Raw genomic sequence first — 14,691 nt, 5'->3', positions numbered from 1 at the left:
GTCAGGGAGTGAGAGGGAGTCAGGGAGTGAGAGGGAGTCAGGGAGGGAGGCATTCGGGAAGCCTGAAATGCTTCGGCAATTAGTGCACTCACGCAAGTCTCGGTGGAACAATTGATGTATCTCAAAGCACCCTGTCTCACTTATTCAAATTTGATTCGAGAGATGAAGGACATGGAAAATTATTTTCTCTTCCATTACGTTGTAAACCCTTCGGGCTTGATCATGCCAGATGGGCAATTGCCCCCTTCGAGGTGGAAGGAGCTGTGGGTCTGAGATACTTCGGCTAAAGAGGAGAGGCACGGCAAATATCTCAATAACCAAGGCAAGCACTTTATTGCAGATGAAGAAAGAATTGCCGAGTTTGTGCGAGAGAATGGAAACTAAGAGTACATTAGAATGACCGACCGTCCCGGCCACCAGTTCGAGGGTTTCTCCTTGTACCCTGGACCAAATTAGTATGCATTTCAGTCTGGCGGTGGCTTTGCCCCCAATCCTGATCCGACTGTTCAGGGGAGTCGATAACGTTGGAAGAAATCCAAGATGATTGGCGTAGCATTGAAACTTGCCGGGTGATGACCTGTCACCTGGTTGTCCTCATTTGGCGCCGTGCTGGGCCAGTCGTGGCCGATATCTGCGTCGAAGATCAAAGCCACCAAGCTTGCATCATGTCCCATCCCGTAGCTGTATTTGACCGTGTCGTTGGCAACTGGTGTTGTTATATTGCCCGTCCCAAGTCCTTCCCGTAGCGCCCACTCCCGGATAAAGTGAGGAATGCTTGGGAGGCATTCGCCTTTGCGCTCTTCCCCCGCATATGGGATGGTGGTGTCGTTACCGCCATGGAAAGCAAGCAAAGGTATCTCAGAACTTCCCGGCGAGCAAGGGAGATCCACTGTCGTCGGTACGCAAGGCGAGGAATCTACATAGTAGGCTCCAGAGACGGGGGCGAATGCCGCAAAAGTTGTCGAAAGATCTGGGTCGCACGCGAGGATGTTGCAGAAGCCAGCGCCGTCTGATTTTCCTGTTGTGTACATGCGTGAAGGGTCAATGCAATACAGGTTTTGGATCTCGTTCAGAATATCGCTGGTGAACTGGATGTCATTCGTCGTGACGCCGGGCACTCCTTGCCATGTGTTCTGCAAATGTCTCAGTATCGCTGGTTTCTGTAAGCCCAGTAACGTTGAAAGTCTCCTTACATTGACCCCTTGTGGATACACCACGATAGACTTGTTATTGAATTCCGGGCTGGTGAGCAGATCCAGCTCCAGCTGGTCTTCAGCGGATCGCGCGCCTCCGTGGTAGGACACAATGAGCGAGGTTGGCGTATCTTCGCAGTAGGTCGGGGGAATGAAGATAAGATAGCTCCGACCGTTCCCATCACTTGTTATTGTCACATTGGTAACCCCTCCCACGGCCTGACCGTCCGGGAGATCTCTTCCGCAACCCACAGGCTGATGATTCGATTCGGTCCGAGGAGCAATGGAGAGCGCCCAAGCTGTCAGGATATTGAAAGTGACGGTGCACAGACACACCTGCAGCAAGAGTTTTCCCAGCGCCATTCCAGCTAATTTTAAGTTCTTGAAGTTTGATTGATGCGTTGGTGGAAAAGAAAGACGCAACCAAAGCGACAAGAAGTGGCAGCGAAATACGATTTAAATTCTTTTCAAGTGCATGGGAGTCCGCTGTCGCTCTTCATTTTACCTTCTAAACGGCGTCGACACAAGAGACATTCATCTCCGCAATCGCCCTTTACTACTCCACAGCGGACTAGGTAGAACAGCCTACCCCGGAAATAAGATGAGCTCTCACATAGGAGTAGGTGGAGGGATCCGGTCGGAGACAATTGAGATCACGGAAATTGCCTGTCGCGGCTTTCATGGAGGTCAGGCTCTGCGAAGTAGGGTGATCAGAGCTATGTCGGTAGAAATACAGAGGAGAAAGGATGTGAAAGCAAAGGTCACAAGTCAAGGCGGCAGTTCACTTTGAGAATGGCGCCAGCTCTTTGATTGGTACCTTCGGCACTTTCGGCACTTTCGGCCCAAAGGACCCAGCCGTACATGACCGAATGCCTCTTCCCCGTCGTGGGTGTCTCGACCGTCGGTATCTCCTCCATGCCTGTCAAGGTGAAGCAAATCACAAGAGAAGTACATCAAGAAGTTATGAGATGACAGTCTGCGGTCACTCTGATGCTAGGATGTATTGGCCATAAGACAATGGACCTGAATAGAGCGTACGATAGTTTCTTGTTGTCCCTAGATATTGAACTCAGATAGCCCACCAGACCTCCACGACTTCCAACATTTGACAATCACTTGCACACTCTCTACAGGACATATCTAAACTCTTGGTTCTTCATGTCTGATAGATCCTCTTCGATACCGTGCTGACAGGAAAGACCACCATACACTCTGTCTCTCCTTGCATTCTCCCGGCGGAGTAGGATGTAAGTGACCGTCGCAATTACTACCACGCAGCATAGGCAGATACAGCTTCCCATAAAGCCTGCGTGGTAAACAGGTCCGGGCGAGGCGCCAAAGATCTCAGGTCCAATCACATTTCCCACACAGTATCCGAGGAACGTTGTTGCACTGACGGTAGCCTTTTCTACTCAAAGTCAGGTCCAAGAAGCATGAAGAAGAGACTCTCGACTTACTTGTGTGTCCTGCAATGTTTGATGCAGCTAGGGAAACGGCGACACCTCCAGCAGAGACTTGAACTGCAATGAGAAAGACACCCGCAAACAACAAGCCACGATTGTCCCGAGGTCCAAGCCAGCAGATGAGAGTTCCAGCGATGGAGATGAGAGCGCAGGTGACGATAGACAGATAACGGAGGTTGTTCCATTTGCGCGTGATGAAGCCCACGAAGAGAATACTAATCGCAGTAATGGCTCCGATAGGACATGTCAAGGCCAACGAGTCAAAGTGGTCGAAGCCAAAACCATTGATAACCACTGTACCGAACGTTCCCAGAGCGCCTGACGGGACACCAGTAAGAAGAATGATGAGAGTGCAGCTGTAGAGCTTGTAGTCGCGAAATGCCTCAAGGAACTGGCCTTTGTTGAATTTGCGACTGATGGTGCCGGCGTTGTTTCGTTCCAGTCTGCGGACAACGATCTTCTTCTCCGATTCAGTGAGCCGTTTGGTGGTCAGGGGACTGTCTGGAAGCGCAAAGAACAAAACGACTGACCAGACCAAGGTCACGGCGCCCAAAATCAAGAACATGGGTTTCCAACGAGCCATCGAGGTGTTGATCTGGCCTAGGCCGTAGTTTATCAAGGGTGAAATGGTTGTAGCCACACCCACACAGCTGTACCAAAGACTGGTTCTAAGGGCCTGTTCATCACGAGTCCACCAGAAGGTAACAAAGACCGTGAATGCCGGAGCAACCGTAGACTCGAGAAAGCCGAGAAAGAAGCGATTGAGCATGATACCCGCATAGTTCGAGCAGCCTGCTGTCGACATGAGGACTGCGCCCCAGAGACATGTGGCCAGAGAAAGGACTCTAGAGGTGGGATAATGTTGAGACAGGTACATCATGGGATACGTCCCAACTAGGTAGCCAATGTAGAATATCATGGACGCGTTTGAGTACTTCTGATTATTTGTGATAGGTTTGCCGTCCGCTTGGTAGCCCACGATTGTTGTAAGTTTGAGGTCGCTATTGAAGTTGAACTGGGTTGCAGCGCTCATAATGCCTTTGTCGTAGCTCTGTAGCATATAGGTCGTCATCATGAGAGGCAGGAGCCTGATATCATACCGTTAGTATCCTCTCAGATATTCAAGCCGGCTCCATATCGTACCAGAAATCGAGCTTCCGAACGAGACGTCTCTCTTCATCCGGCGTAAAAGGATCGCCTTCAGTCTTTGTCGTGTCCATTCCATCGATGCGCTCAGCTTGGATGGCAATGTTTTCTTTCATGGTCTCGTCACTTGCAAAGTGTGCGTTGTGGTATTGCTCGCCCATGGTGACCGATGTTTGTCGAGTTGCATGTAGAGCGAAGGTCAAGGGAGGCGCTGGCTGTGACGGGCTGCGAAGTCTTTATCTTTTTTTCGCCCCACGACTCATGAGGCCGTCAAGTGACCTTCGGCAAATCCACCCCGCAGGAACCGTATGACCTGACATGAATGAGGCAAGGTTAAGGAGATTGTGTGTCTGTTCAAGAGTGGATGGGGAGAGATCTGGGGAAGAAGAATCAATATGTGGATGCCGGATTCTGGAGGAGTTTTGGGGGAGACCGGCCATCGGTAATTAGTGTCATTTGAAAATACCGCAATTCCTTGCTGCGATACTGATGTAAAGCTGAAGAAAAGGTCTTGTCAGACTGTTGGAATTTGACCTTTGGGCCGAATCAACCGAGCTTCTCTTAAATATTAACCGGAGGCGTGAAGCTCAGGTCCCACCCACCCTTTAATCTGCTGAATTGCACTCTCTTCTACCCGAGACAAACATCTCCTCTTGCTCGTCTACCGTCAAAGCCGCCTGATATTCCCATGCAGAACACAACTCAGCCGAACGCCAATGTGCGATCACGCTCAAGAGTTGCATGCCAGTCCTGCAATCGTCGTAAAGTCCGCTGTGACGTGATACGGACCGGTATACCATGTTCCAACTGCAAGCAGGCTGGGCCCACGGCAAATTGTGAAGTGCTTCCACGCAAGAAGCATCGGCCTCGGAGACCGCGACGCATTTTGGATCCTGCAGATTCGAACACTGACCGCTGCGCCGAACTGACTGCGCCCGGTCCAAGTCCTTCCGATAGACACAGTCCTGTAGCACCGTCTGACTCTGTTGGTGCATCAATCACTGTTGTGAGAACTGTTGCTACTCCAGATGAGGACGAGGATGTTGATGCTATATTGCCTGACGATTCCTCGCTTTCATATATCGGTGGGATATCCCGGTGAGACAAAGAACTCGGCGAAGCACAGGCTGATTTGTGTGCTTCAGGTGACAGGCGTGGTCCTCGCCTTGCCGTCTACGATATCTGCCACCCAAATGAAGCACAGGACGCGCGACCATATATTCCAAAAGACTCAAACAAAAAACCTAGACTGGCTTCCGAGATTGGATACATGCGCGCCAAAGGTGTTTTTGAGGCGCTTTCAAATGACGTCGCAGATGAAGCCATCCGCTGCTATTTTGAACATGTCCATTTCTTCCTTCCTGTCGTAGATGCTGCGACTTTCTTGAGCCAGTATAAAAGCGACCGCAATAACATCAGTCCTCTTTTATTTTGGTGCATGATTTTAGCTGCTGCAAATGTAAGAATGCTACTCTCTGCCCATGGGACATCGCTGACTTCTATCAAGTTCGTGAGTTCCGATCTGTTACAAAAGGCGGGTTACTCGTCCCGACGTGCCCTGAAAACCTCAATGTATGAGCGGGCCAAGGTCAGTCACCACGAAAGCTCGCACTCCCGAATCAACTAACCCTGTCATGATAGTGCCTCTATGATTTCGACCGAGGAACGGATAAACTTGTCCTCATCCAGTCTGTCATCCTGATGGGTTTTTGGTATACCGATCCACAAGACCATACCGGGGCATGGCATTGGACTGGTATTGCCATTTCTCTGTGCCAAAATCTTGGCCTTCATCGAGATCCTCAGTCGACCTTTCGTGGACCAGCCGTGTCGGAGTCCTTTACAAGACACGCAAGGCGCCTGTGGTGGACTTGCTTTGTCAGGGACCGATGGGTATCACTGGCAAAGGGCCGTCCGATGCGTATTCACCACGAGGACTGTGATGTGCCGATGCCTACTGCTGGCGATATTCTCTTGGACCTCCAACAGATACCAAACGACTATCGCGAGAAATTCATTCCCCGAGAATGCGAACCCTTGGCAGCAATGTGGGTTCGCTTCGTCCGAACAAGTCATACCTTGGGGAATATCATGCGCGCCCATTATCGCGTCAAAGGCCCTCGACCTAGCCTTGAAACAGTTGATGACCTTGCAGAAGAGTTGGAAGGATGTGCTCTGAAAGACGAGTTGCCGGATGGTTGCAGCGACCTGCTTCGTATGCATGCTTATCAAATCGAGTTATTCTACCAGTAAGTCTCACTCTTCCGGGCAATCCACGATAAGATGCCAACAACATCCCAGAGGCACAGTTACCGTACTCTATCGACCATACCTCCTCGGTGGGCATGCGGCCATTCCTGCTTCAGGTCCGCCTGTCTGGCACAAGACGGCTTTAATGAAAGCAAGAGCAGCAGCGGCGAGTACCAACAATATATTAGAGAAGCTAATTGAACTCGATGCTATCCAATTTCTAAAACAAATGGTGTAAGTAGCGACTCGTTTTCACGACACACAGGTAGTATTCCAAGATGGCTAATTGATTGACCAATCGGGCCCAGAATCACGGCCTTAGTTCCCTCGATGCAGATCCACCTATTCGACTTCAAGTCCTTGGAACCTCTTGTCAGCGGTCTCGCTGGTAATCGCCTCCAACTCTGCATGCTCGTGCTGTCAAAGCTGCGCGAGACCTACTGGAGCGCCGGGGTCATGCACCGGCTCTTCGAACGCGCGCAGCGTATACTCCAGGAATCCAAGCGTGGCAATAATGTTGAGACCGCTTCAGAATCCAGCCAGGCCTGTGACCAAGCAGACCACCACTCGGCCAACCATGTGACGGTGGTAGATTTCCAGAACGAATTTGAGAGGCACAACGGATACCCTACTATTGTTGACCCTCCTGAGGGCTGGCCCTTTACGAACAGTACGACTGAGGCATCATTGCAGTTGTGGGACGATCCTTTGAGCTTTGATACTGTGGAAGAACTACTCGGACCTGGGTTCGGTCTCCCCGGGGATGCCTTTGAGGGCTTGTTCACCAGCAGCTACGGCGGTGGCGTCCAAAACTTGAATTCTGCGACACAGCTGCACGATAATCTTGCGCAATTTGACGTGGGCTATGTTGGACGTTGAGAAGGAGACAACTAGTTACCTAGGTGGTTCAGTAAGAACCCGGCTTTAAAAACCCAGGACAGATGCCGGAAGCTAGGGAGGCCTGTGAAGGAGATACTGCAGCGTCGTCAGTTGAGAACCTAGTAGCCATGACTAGCTAGTCGAGTGCGACATACCCAGATTTCCTTCTACACTCGGAGCCTCGCATTGACTATGTTGATGACTATAGTCATGACTGACTAGTTGACAGTGCTGAGCGAAAATATCCTGTTTCGGAAAAACAGCTGTGCCACCGCTTGCTGTGGTAGATACTACGTATGGCGAAGCATACTCAACTATGCTACACAAATATCAAAAAGGGCATCGGATGCCAGTTCCAGGTTTCACAGAGTCTCTTCATAGACCTGTGGTTCTGACCCTTTTGAGTTTTGACCATGGTCCATGGAATCAGTCCCTACGCCCTCCTCAAGCAGTTGTGTCCGAGGATACTGAGGTAGGCCATTCGGTGGTGATGCCTCTGAAGACGCTTTGACCCCGAGCACACTGCGCGAGGGAGCCGTTGATACCTGTGAGTGACCAAGCAAACTCCGCAACGTCTTTAATAGCAGCCATGGACCCAGAGTCCACAGGGGAAATGCCATGTAGATTCCGAATGATCCTCATCAACTCATCCATCGGAGAAATCTCATCATCGCGATGACTTGGGTACTCGTATAGCCTCACTCCCCGCTGCCTTTAAGCGACGGGTTCTTCCAGGCACATAGCATACCACGATACTCAGCGGCGAATCGTGACCTCTCCAAAGCCCATTTCCGTTCCCAGACCTGAGTATCCTGCTACTGAGTATAACTAATGACTAAACTATTCTCAGCTACAGCGGTGTAATCCTGACTTTGGCTTGGTGAGCCCTGAGGCACCCCTGAGTAATGTGAGCCTAGCCGTGAGTACCCCTAATATGGCCGCTGGTTCCTAGTTTTTGGTGTTTTACATACTTGGAATGGGCGAGTTTCTGTGCTCATGAGCTCGGTTACAGTTGCCAGCGCTCTCAGGGCCGCTTTCCAAGCCAAAGCTACTACTGGCTTGGATCCTTCGATCGACCAGCAATGCAGCCGCCTCTTGCCCAACTGTTCTTCGAAGCCTGGAGTCATGTAAATTCAAGTCAGTTTAATATGCTATAATCCGACCAAAACTGACCGAACTCGATACCGGGATCGGCGCGGCCTCGATGTCGCATTTAGCACTCCACTCCCGGGCCGGCTCAACATCGCTCAGCCTCGATCAGCTCAGGTTGTATCCCTGGTGATCTCAGCCATTTTCATTGTGTACTCTACCTTCGGCCGGTCGACTCCTCCCTACTCGCTGTATAGCGAACGCCGACCCACAAAACGTCCACATGACATACTCGTTATCAGATACATACGGCAGCGTCTCTCTGAAGCTAGGTCCATTTCTAGAAACATTAAGGCCGCCCGGAACAGGGCCCTCTCGAAGGACTACGCAGGAAGCGATTTTCCTCGTCGCACCCCGGTCTAGCTCTGTCGTTTCCCTCTCCTTTCCCTGACCTCTCTCTCGATCTCACAATGTCCTTCCTCCGTTAAAATGAGGTTTCCAACCAAGAGACCCAACGTTCTCAACGGCTCCCTCGAAAACGGTGTCGGGCCTTACGGAAGCTTTATGGTCACCTGCCATCAGCATGGTTTTCTGCTTGAGACTTATCGAAGGACCTACCCCCAAAGTCGGTAAGGCTGTACGTTGCTGCGGTCAGCGCAAAGTTGAGGTGGGACGCCGTGTCAATCTCCCGTATTCGCTTAGTGCGAACCGCAGGGCTACACTAATCATATCTCGAGCTTCTCTCACACTCGCCCGAGCTGAATCTGGGCTCCTCGACAAGGCAACCCACTTTCGCGCTCCGAAATACAGCTCAGGTGCTTGGGCCTAACGCCTCTATCTTCATTGTATATTCGAGAAGGAGCACATGCCTTCCACAAGAACTCCCTGCCCGGGCGGCCTAATCTGTGCCTGCCGCAGATGATGGATGTCCGTTATGATTCTGTCGCACTTTTGTGCAGAACATACGAGCTTGGCTTGATGGGCGAGGAATCAGCTTACTGTTCATAAAGCCTAGACCGAAGGGGTTATCGAGGCTGGCATCTCACATATATTACTTAACTTCGTGTCCCATTCGCCGTCTGCAAACTTTCTCTCTCGATGTACCATGGTCGAGAAAATGAGTGCTATTAACTCTGAAGTAAACGGGCAAGCAGCCGGGCAAGTATCTCTAGTCAACATGGGTGACACAGCCCCAGCAAAGAAGGTCCGACACCACTCTTCTCCATCTCCACGTCCATTCTCACTGCAGCTCAGACTAATATCTCCTCTAGCCCAACTTCTACTACACAACCGAAAGCGGTCTTCCGATCAAGGATCCCCAAGCAACCCTGCGGGTCGGAGCCAAGCTGCAGGGCGTCCAGCTGCTTCAAGACATCAACCAGATCGAGATCATCTCTCATCTTGTCCACGAACGTGTTCCGGAACGAGTTGTTCATGCCAAGGGCGCTGGAGCGAAGGGCTACTTTGAAGTCACCTCGGACATCTCGGCGTTCACGAGTGCCGACTTTCTGAGCACCGTCGGAAAGAGAACTGAACTTCGTTCTCGTTTCTCGACGACAGCCGGCCTCAGAGGGTCGGCTGACTCTGTGCGAGATACACGTGGATTCGCGTTCAAGCTGTACACCGATGAGGGCAATCTTGATTGGGCCTTCTTGAGCGTCCCCGTCTTCCCTATTCGAGATGGCGGTAAATTCCCATCATTCGTTCATGCGCAGAAGGGTACTCCTAAGAACCTCATCTTCGACACTTCGACCTTCTGGGAATTCTTTAACGCTAATTCCGAAGCGTTTCACGCCCTTTTGATGATCTTCACCGATTCAGGCACACCCCAAGGATATCAGTTCGCTAATATCTTCAGTCTGAACACATACAGGTTCACTAAAGACGCGGTAATTGACCCAACTCATGCCATCTACGAAAAAACAACTGACAAACATCAGAACACTTTCTTCTACGTGAAGATATTTATGAAGCCAAAGAACGGAGTCAAGAACTTCACGCGACAAGAAGCCACCAAAATGGCAGGAGAAGACCCAGATTTTCTCGGTCGCTCCCTCTTCAACGCCATAGAAGACGGCAAGAAGACTGGAGATTTCCCCGAATGGGAAGTTAGCGCGCAGATTATCCCACCGAACGAGGCAGAGAAGTACCCGGTCAACATCTTCGACCCGACCAAGACTATATCCCAGAAGGATTACCCTCTCATCCCCTTCGGTAAGATCGTTCTCAACGAGAACCCAACGAATTACTTCCAAGAGGTCGAACAGGTTGCCTTCTGTCCGACGTCCATCGTGCCCGGCTGGGATATCACTGCTGATCCAAGTAAGCAAATCCATATCTACGTCCACTTCATCCCACCACCCCGCTCGTACTAAGCAAACCCCTTCACAGTCCTCCAAACTCGCCTCTTCGCCTACGGCAGCGCTGCGCGCTACCGCGTCAGTGCGAACTTCATGCAGAACACCGCCAACCGGCCCAGGTACCACTACAACCCGACCATCCGCGACGGCTCCTGCATCGTCGACAACCTGGGCTCGCTCCCCAACTATATCCCAGGCGACCAGGACGTCGTGCAGATCGTGACGAAGCCGTACGAAGCGCAGGAACATAACGAGTGGGTCGGACGTGTCACGGCCTTCGACTCGGTCGTCACTCCAGACGACTATGTCCAGCCGCGCGAGTTCTGGCTCAACGTGCTCGACAAGAAGGAGCAGGATCACCTGGTTGGGAATCTTGCGGCCAGTATCGTCAAGGCGAGAAAGGAGGTGCAACTGAATACCTTCGGTGAGTTCTGCCCTAATTTCTCGTGCATGTCACTTTTTGTTGAACGGCTCCTCTTTTCTAACCCCTCGCCCCAACCCAAACCAAGTGGGCGTACTCGTTATATCACCATTGTCTGCCAATGACTGACAGTATATTTTTCTCCTCTTGTGCAGACATTCTCAAGAAGATCAACAAGGATCTCGGCGACCGTGTCGAGGCAGAGGTGGCTGTCATGGCCTCGAATCCCACGGCGTCCGATGTCGTGAATCATTTTATCAATTGATGGCGTGGTCTCCACCTGGTTTCTGATCTCCTTGGCCTTGGCATCACTGAGGCAGACATCCTTAGCTGTCATATTCTTCTCAGGTAACTTGATAAAGAGCGTTTTAAGATTTCGTCTTCAGAGTCTCTAGGGAACCCAGTGTTACGACAGAGACATTCATGTGGCCCAACGAGGGACTGGGAAAGAAGGGTTCAGCAAAATGGAGTCACGGGAGGACAAAGAAGGACACATCACGTAACAAGGCTCTATGATCTGGCTTGCTCTGGCCTACACAACATAGAGCATTACAGGGGATCGAGGAAGGGCATCTCCATATAACCCACCGTCACGCCCACAAGGAGGTCCTTCGTAGTTAACTTCGTTGAAGGAATCGCTTATACCCTCCGAATTATCCAAGTTCCTCGTCTCTATATCAGGACCTCTTATGCCTTGATACTCCCTTCCTTCCCACTTGCCAAAAAATCGGTTTGACCCCGTGACATGTCTCCCGTGGAACGATTCAGACCAAGGAGAAGGTACGACCGAGATAAAGAGTAGACTTGGGCTAAACAAGAGGAAAGACGCGACGCATATAATATACGGTATTTACCAGGAAAATGAGGTACCCGGGTCAGGGTGATGTAGAAAGCGTAATCTATTTTGGGTGCAAGTGGAACTCTCTCCAATCGGAATTAACAATGGCTTCAGGCAGGTTCATTCTCCAACCCACATGAAGCCCATCCTCGACGTTGGTAATTCTTCTGTTACTTTCCGCGAGCGAATATCCCTTTCTTCTTCCCGTCCGCGTCACAGACCCAAGCCAAAGCAGGTTGTTATGATTGTCGCCAAAGAGGCTTGGAGCGACACAGCACGGCCATGAAGCACCAGTCTGTCTTTCGCTGTCTGATGCCTGGGACGGACAAAATTGAAACCGACCGGCGTCTTTGGGATGCCATCATTGCTTAACCCCTCCGACTTGGCAATGCCAATGCACACTTGCTCTGGCCCAACAAAGCCTCCCGCCGTGCTATGCTGCTTTCAGGGGTAGATGCATCGGTTTCTGATAGGGCAGTTCAGACAGAGAGCTGGCCCTGGCCCGTATCTCCTTCATAACTCTTACTCAGCGTCCGTTGTCCAGTCTTCAAGCCAATAGGTGAGTGACAGGATGGCAGAGGGTCGCAGCAGGTCCACAATGATGCCGGACTTCATTTGCTATAGGTGCGAGGACAGACCAGCAAGCCAGGCGACGAGTAATATGCTTTGTTTCAGTACCAACAGGGTCGCCCAGGTTGTTCTGGGAGTGCTCGCGTACCTGCAAAGCCGCAGATAAAAGATTCGACTGGCTCCTTGCTTCTCTTTAGATGAAAGGTCAAGAGCACGGCACAACTGGTCGCTTCACATCGATTCAAGATGGAAGAAAACAAGACAAATAGTCCTTCAGATCAAAGCGGACACACTCAAGTCATCGAGCCCCATTCACAGCAACACAACAACACGGGAGGACCACTTGCTGCGGCAGCTAGGGACCATGGCACTCTACCAACCAGCAACGACTCCAAAGAGATACACACAAGTGACGATGGGCAAGATCGTGGATTTCGAAGGATCATAAGAAATTTCACTCCTTCGTACATTCTTCCCGTTTCCTTTTCAACACGGCAGTCTGCTAACATCCTTATGCACGACGCACACAGATGGTTCATCATTACCATGAGCACCGGTGTGCTATCAATCATGCTCCACCAATTGCCCTACAACGGACACTGGCTTCGCGTCATCTCTGTCATTTTCTTCGTCGTCAACCTCGTCCTCTTCTTGACTTTTACGGCATTGTCGACACTGCGCTACACTCTCTATCCTCGTCTCTTCCTGGCAGTCCTCAAACATCCCCACCAAAGCCTGTTCCTCGCCACCTTCCCCGTTGGGCTTGCAACTCTGGTGAACATGACCGTTTTGGTGTGTGCACCGGAATGGGGACACGGTCTCGCAATATTGGCGTGGGTTCTGTGGTGGATAGTTGCCGTGCTGGCGCTGACCACCTGCTTCCACTTGACCTTTGTCATGTAATTTAGCCTCCCCCTGTTTCCAAAAGATGTCTTGGTCGTGTTTATGACCAGGCATCACCATCGAGGTGGTATTTGCTGATCTCCTTCTCTAGCATGACACATCGAAGAGGCAAGCTGGAAGAGATGACGGCTCTCTACCTGATCCCCATTGTCGCAGTAGTCATCGCCGCGACCTCTGGAGGCCTCGTCGCGGGTGCCATCCCAAACCCCCAGCATCAACTTTGGACTCTCGTCATAAGTTACATCTTGTGGGGAGTCGGGTCGCCGCTATCCTGGATCACCCTAACTATATACTTCCTCCGAATGACTTTGCACAAACCCTTGAAGCGCGAAGTCATTGTCTCCCTTCTCCTCCCAATCGGTCCTTTAAGCCTCTCGGGGTTTTCGTCAGTATTTTCCCGCGAACCTTTGCTTCCTCGGCCGGAAGGGTGGTGCGAGCAGCGTGTGTGGCTAACGGTATCTTGTTACAGGATCATTGTGTTGAGCAAGGTTGCAAAACACCTCTTCCTGACGACTCACACCCTCCCACATCTAAGTGAGACGTCTCCAGGGGAAGTGCTTTATATCATAAGCTTCTTCGTCGGCCTCATTCTTTGGGGATTCTCGATCGTCTGGTTCATCGTCGCGGTGATGATGGTGGCCACCTCTGGTCGATTCCCGTTCAACATGGGATGGTGGGGTTTTATCTTTCCTGTCGGTATGTGTGCTGTTGAAATCCTATGTGCGTTGCGAAACCAACGCTGTGGACTAATTCTTTCCTTCTTTTCAACGCAGGCGTGTTTACACTCCTAACAATCACGATTGGGGAAGAGCTTGAGTCTAGATTCTTCAAGATTCTCTCGTGCGTAAGTTCACATTGTCCTTGGCCGAAGATCCCTGTATGAGAATGTGATGGCTGATACCAGCTCCAGGTTCTGACCGCGGCCTGTGTAGCCATGTGGCTGGTAATCGCTTCGATGACCCTGCAGCGCTCAATTAAAGGAACGATGTTCTACGCTCCGTGCTTGGGAACGGATCTCTATGGGAAAAGAACCAAGGAACACCCCCAGGCTGCGCACAAGGAGAAGGTATGAGGTTTTGGCGTTTGGGATCCGATACTACCTAGCAGCATTTTTGGCAATGTCAAGCTTGAAGCTTCAGACGTATCTCGTCTTCATGGATTTTGGAGCAGGGTGTCGTCCCCCAATTTCAGCTGCGCGGTTCGATACAAGACCTATTTCGTTGTCAAAAAGTCCTTCAAGGCCGTAAAAGGGGAACTTGGTGGACCATTTCTCCCCTTCGCAGCGTCACGTCTCTCCTTCCAAGCCTCCGTGTAATTTTCCCACTTTGCCATTAGCTCTCCTGTCGATCACAGTTCTCAAACCAGGACTTCTCCTCTGCTCAAAACTAGCCGTAAGAGCGAGGAGTGTCGTGTTAGAATCTTGCAGGGTGGACTCTGGTGGCTGTTGAGCGTGCATTTCCGCCCATATAGGATTGTGAGGTACGGGGTATTGAAAGAAAAGGCAATTCTGCGCAGTTCTCTCCGTTTATTGTGCTGCATAGGCAGTAGGTTCTAGTAATCATGCTGTCAATTGGCGTTG

General features: G+C 51.1%; 5 protein-coding genes across 5 annotated transcripts; 3 read left to right on the top strand and 2 right to left on the bottom strand.

Moving 5' to 3' along the window:
- Positions 1–506: 506 nt before the first annotated feature.
- On the bottom strand, positions 507–1,556 carry Z520_03145 (uncharacterized protein; the record flags this gene model as incomplete). The annotated part of the gene is made up of 2 exons (XM_016773658.1): positions 507–1,133; positions 1,194–1,556. The coding sequence occupies 2 exons, from the start codon at positions 1,554–1,556 to the stop codon at positions 507–509; spliced, it is 990 nt and encodes a 329-aa protein (XP_016635715.1).
- A 764-nt stretch (positions 1,557–2,320) lies between these two features.
- Positions 2,321–3,963, bottom strand: Z520_03144 (uncharacterized protein; the record flags this gene model as incomplete). The annotated part of the gene is made up of 3 exons (XM_016773657.1): positions 2,321–2,601; positions 2,651–3,744; positions 3,800–3,963. 3 exons carry the CDS (start codon positions 3,961–3,963, stop codon positions 2,321–2,323), a joined length of 1,539 nt encoding a protein of 512 aa, XP_016635714.1.
- A 527-nt stretch (positions 3,964–4,490) lies between these two features.
- On the top strand, positions 4,491–6,931 carry Z520_03143 (uncharacterized protein; the record flags this gene model as incomplete). Its single annotated transcript, XM_016773656.1, has 6 exons — positions 4,491–4,887; positions 4,948–5,261; positions 5,310–5,390; positions 5,444–6,051; positions 6,104–6,286; positions 6,361–6,931. 6 exons carry the CDS (start codon positions 4,491–4,493, stop codon positions 6,929–6,931), a joined length of 2,154 nt encoding a protein of 717 aa, XP_016635713.1.
- A 2,266-nt stretch (positions 6,932–9,197) lies between these two features.
- On the top strand, positions 9,198–11,066 carry Z520_03142 (uncharacterized protein; the record flags this gene model as incomplete). The annotated part of the gene is made up of 5 exons (XM_016773655.1): positions 9,198–9,224; positions 9,292–9,909; positions 9,961–10,342; positions 10,412–10,804; positions 10,957–11,066. The coding sequence occupies 5 exons, from the start codon at positions 9,198–9,200 to the stop codon at positions 11,064–11,066; spliced, it is 1,530 nt and encodes a 509-aa protein (XP_016635712.1).
- Positions 11,067–12,455: 1,389 nt separating this feature from the next.
- Z520_03141 (uncharacterized protein) lies at positions 12,456–14,184 on the top strand (the record flags this gene model as incomplete). The annotated part of the gene is made up of 6 exons (XM_016773654.1): positions 12,456–12,673; positions 12,740–13,108; positions 13,204–13,497; positions 13,582–13,808; positions 13,886–13,956; positions 14,023–14,184. 6 exons carry the CDS (start codon positions 12,456–12,458, stop codon positions 14,182–14,184), a joined length of 1,341 nt encoding a protein of 446 aa, XP_016635711.1.
- Between the last annotated feature and the right edge of the window lie 507 nt (positions 14,185–14,691).

Source organism: Fonsecaea multimorphosa, assembly GCF_000836435.1.
Source record: "Fonsecaea multimorphosa CBS 102226 unplaced genomic scaffold supercont1.4, whole genome shotgun sequence".
Taxonomy (NCBI): Eukaryota; Fungi; Ascomycota; class Eurotiomycetes; order Chaetothyriales; family Herpotrichiellaceae; genus Fonsecaea; species Fonsecaea multimorphosa.
This window is presented reverse-complemented; position numbering and strand designations above follow the sequence as displayed.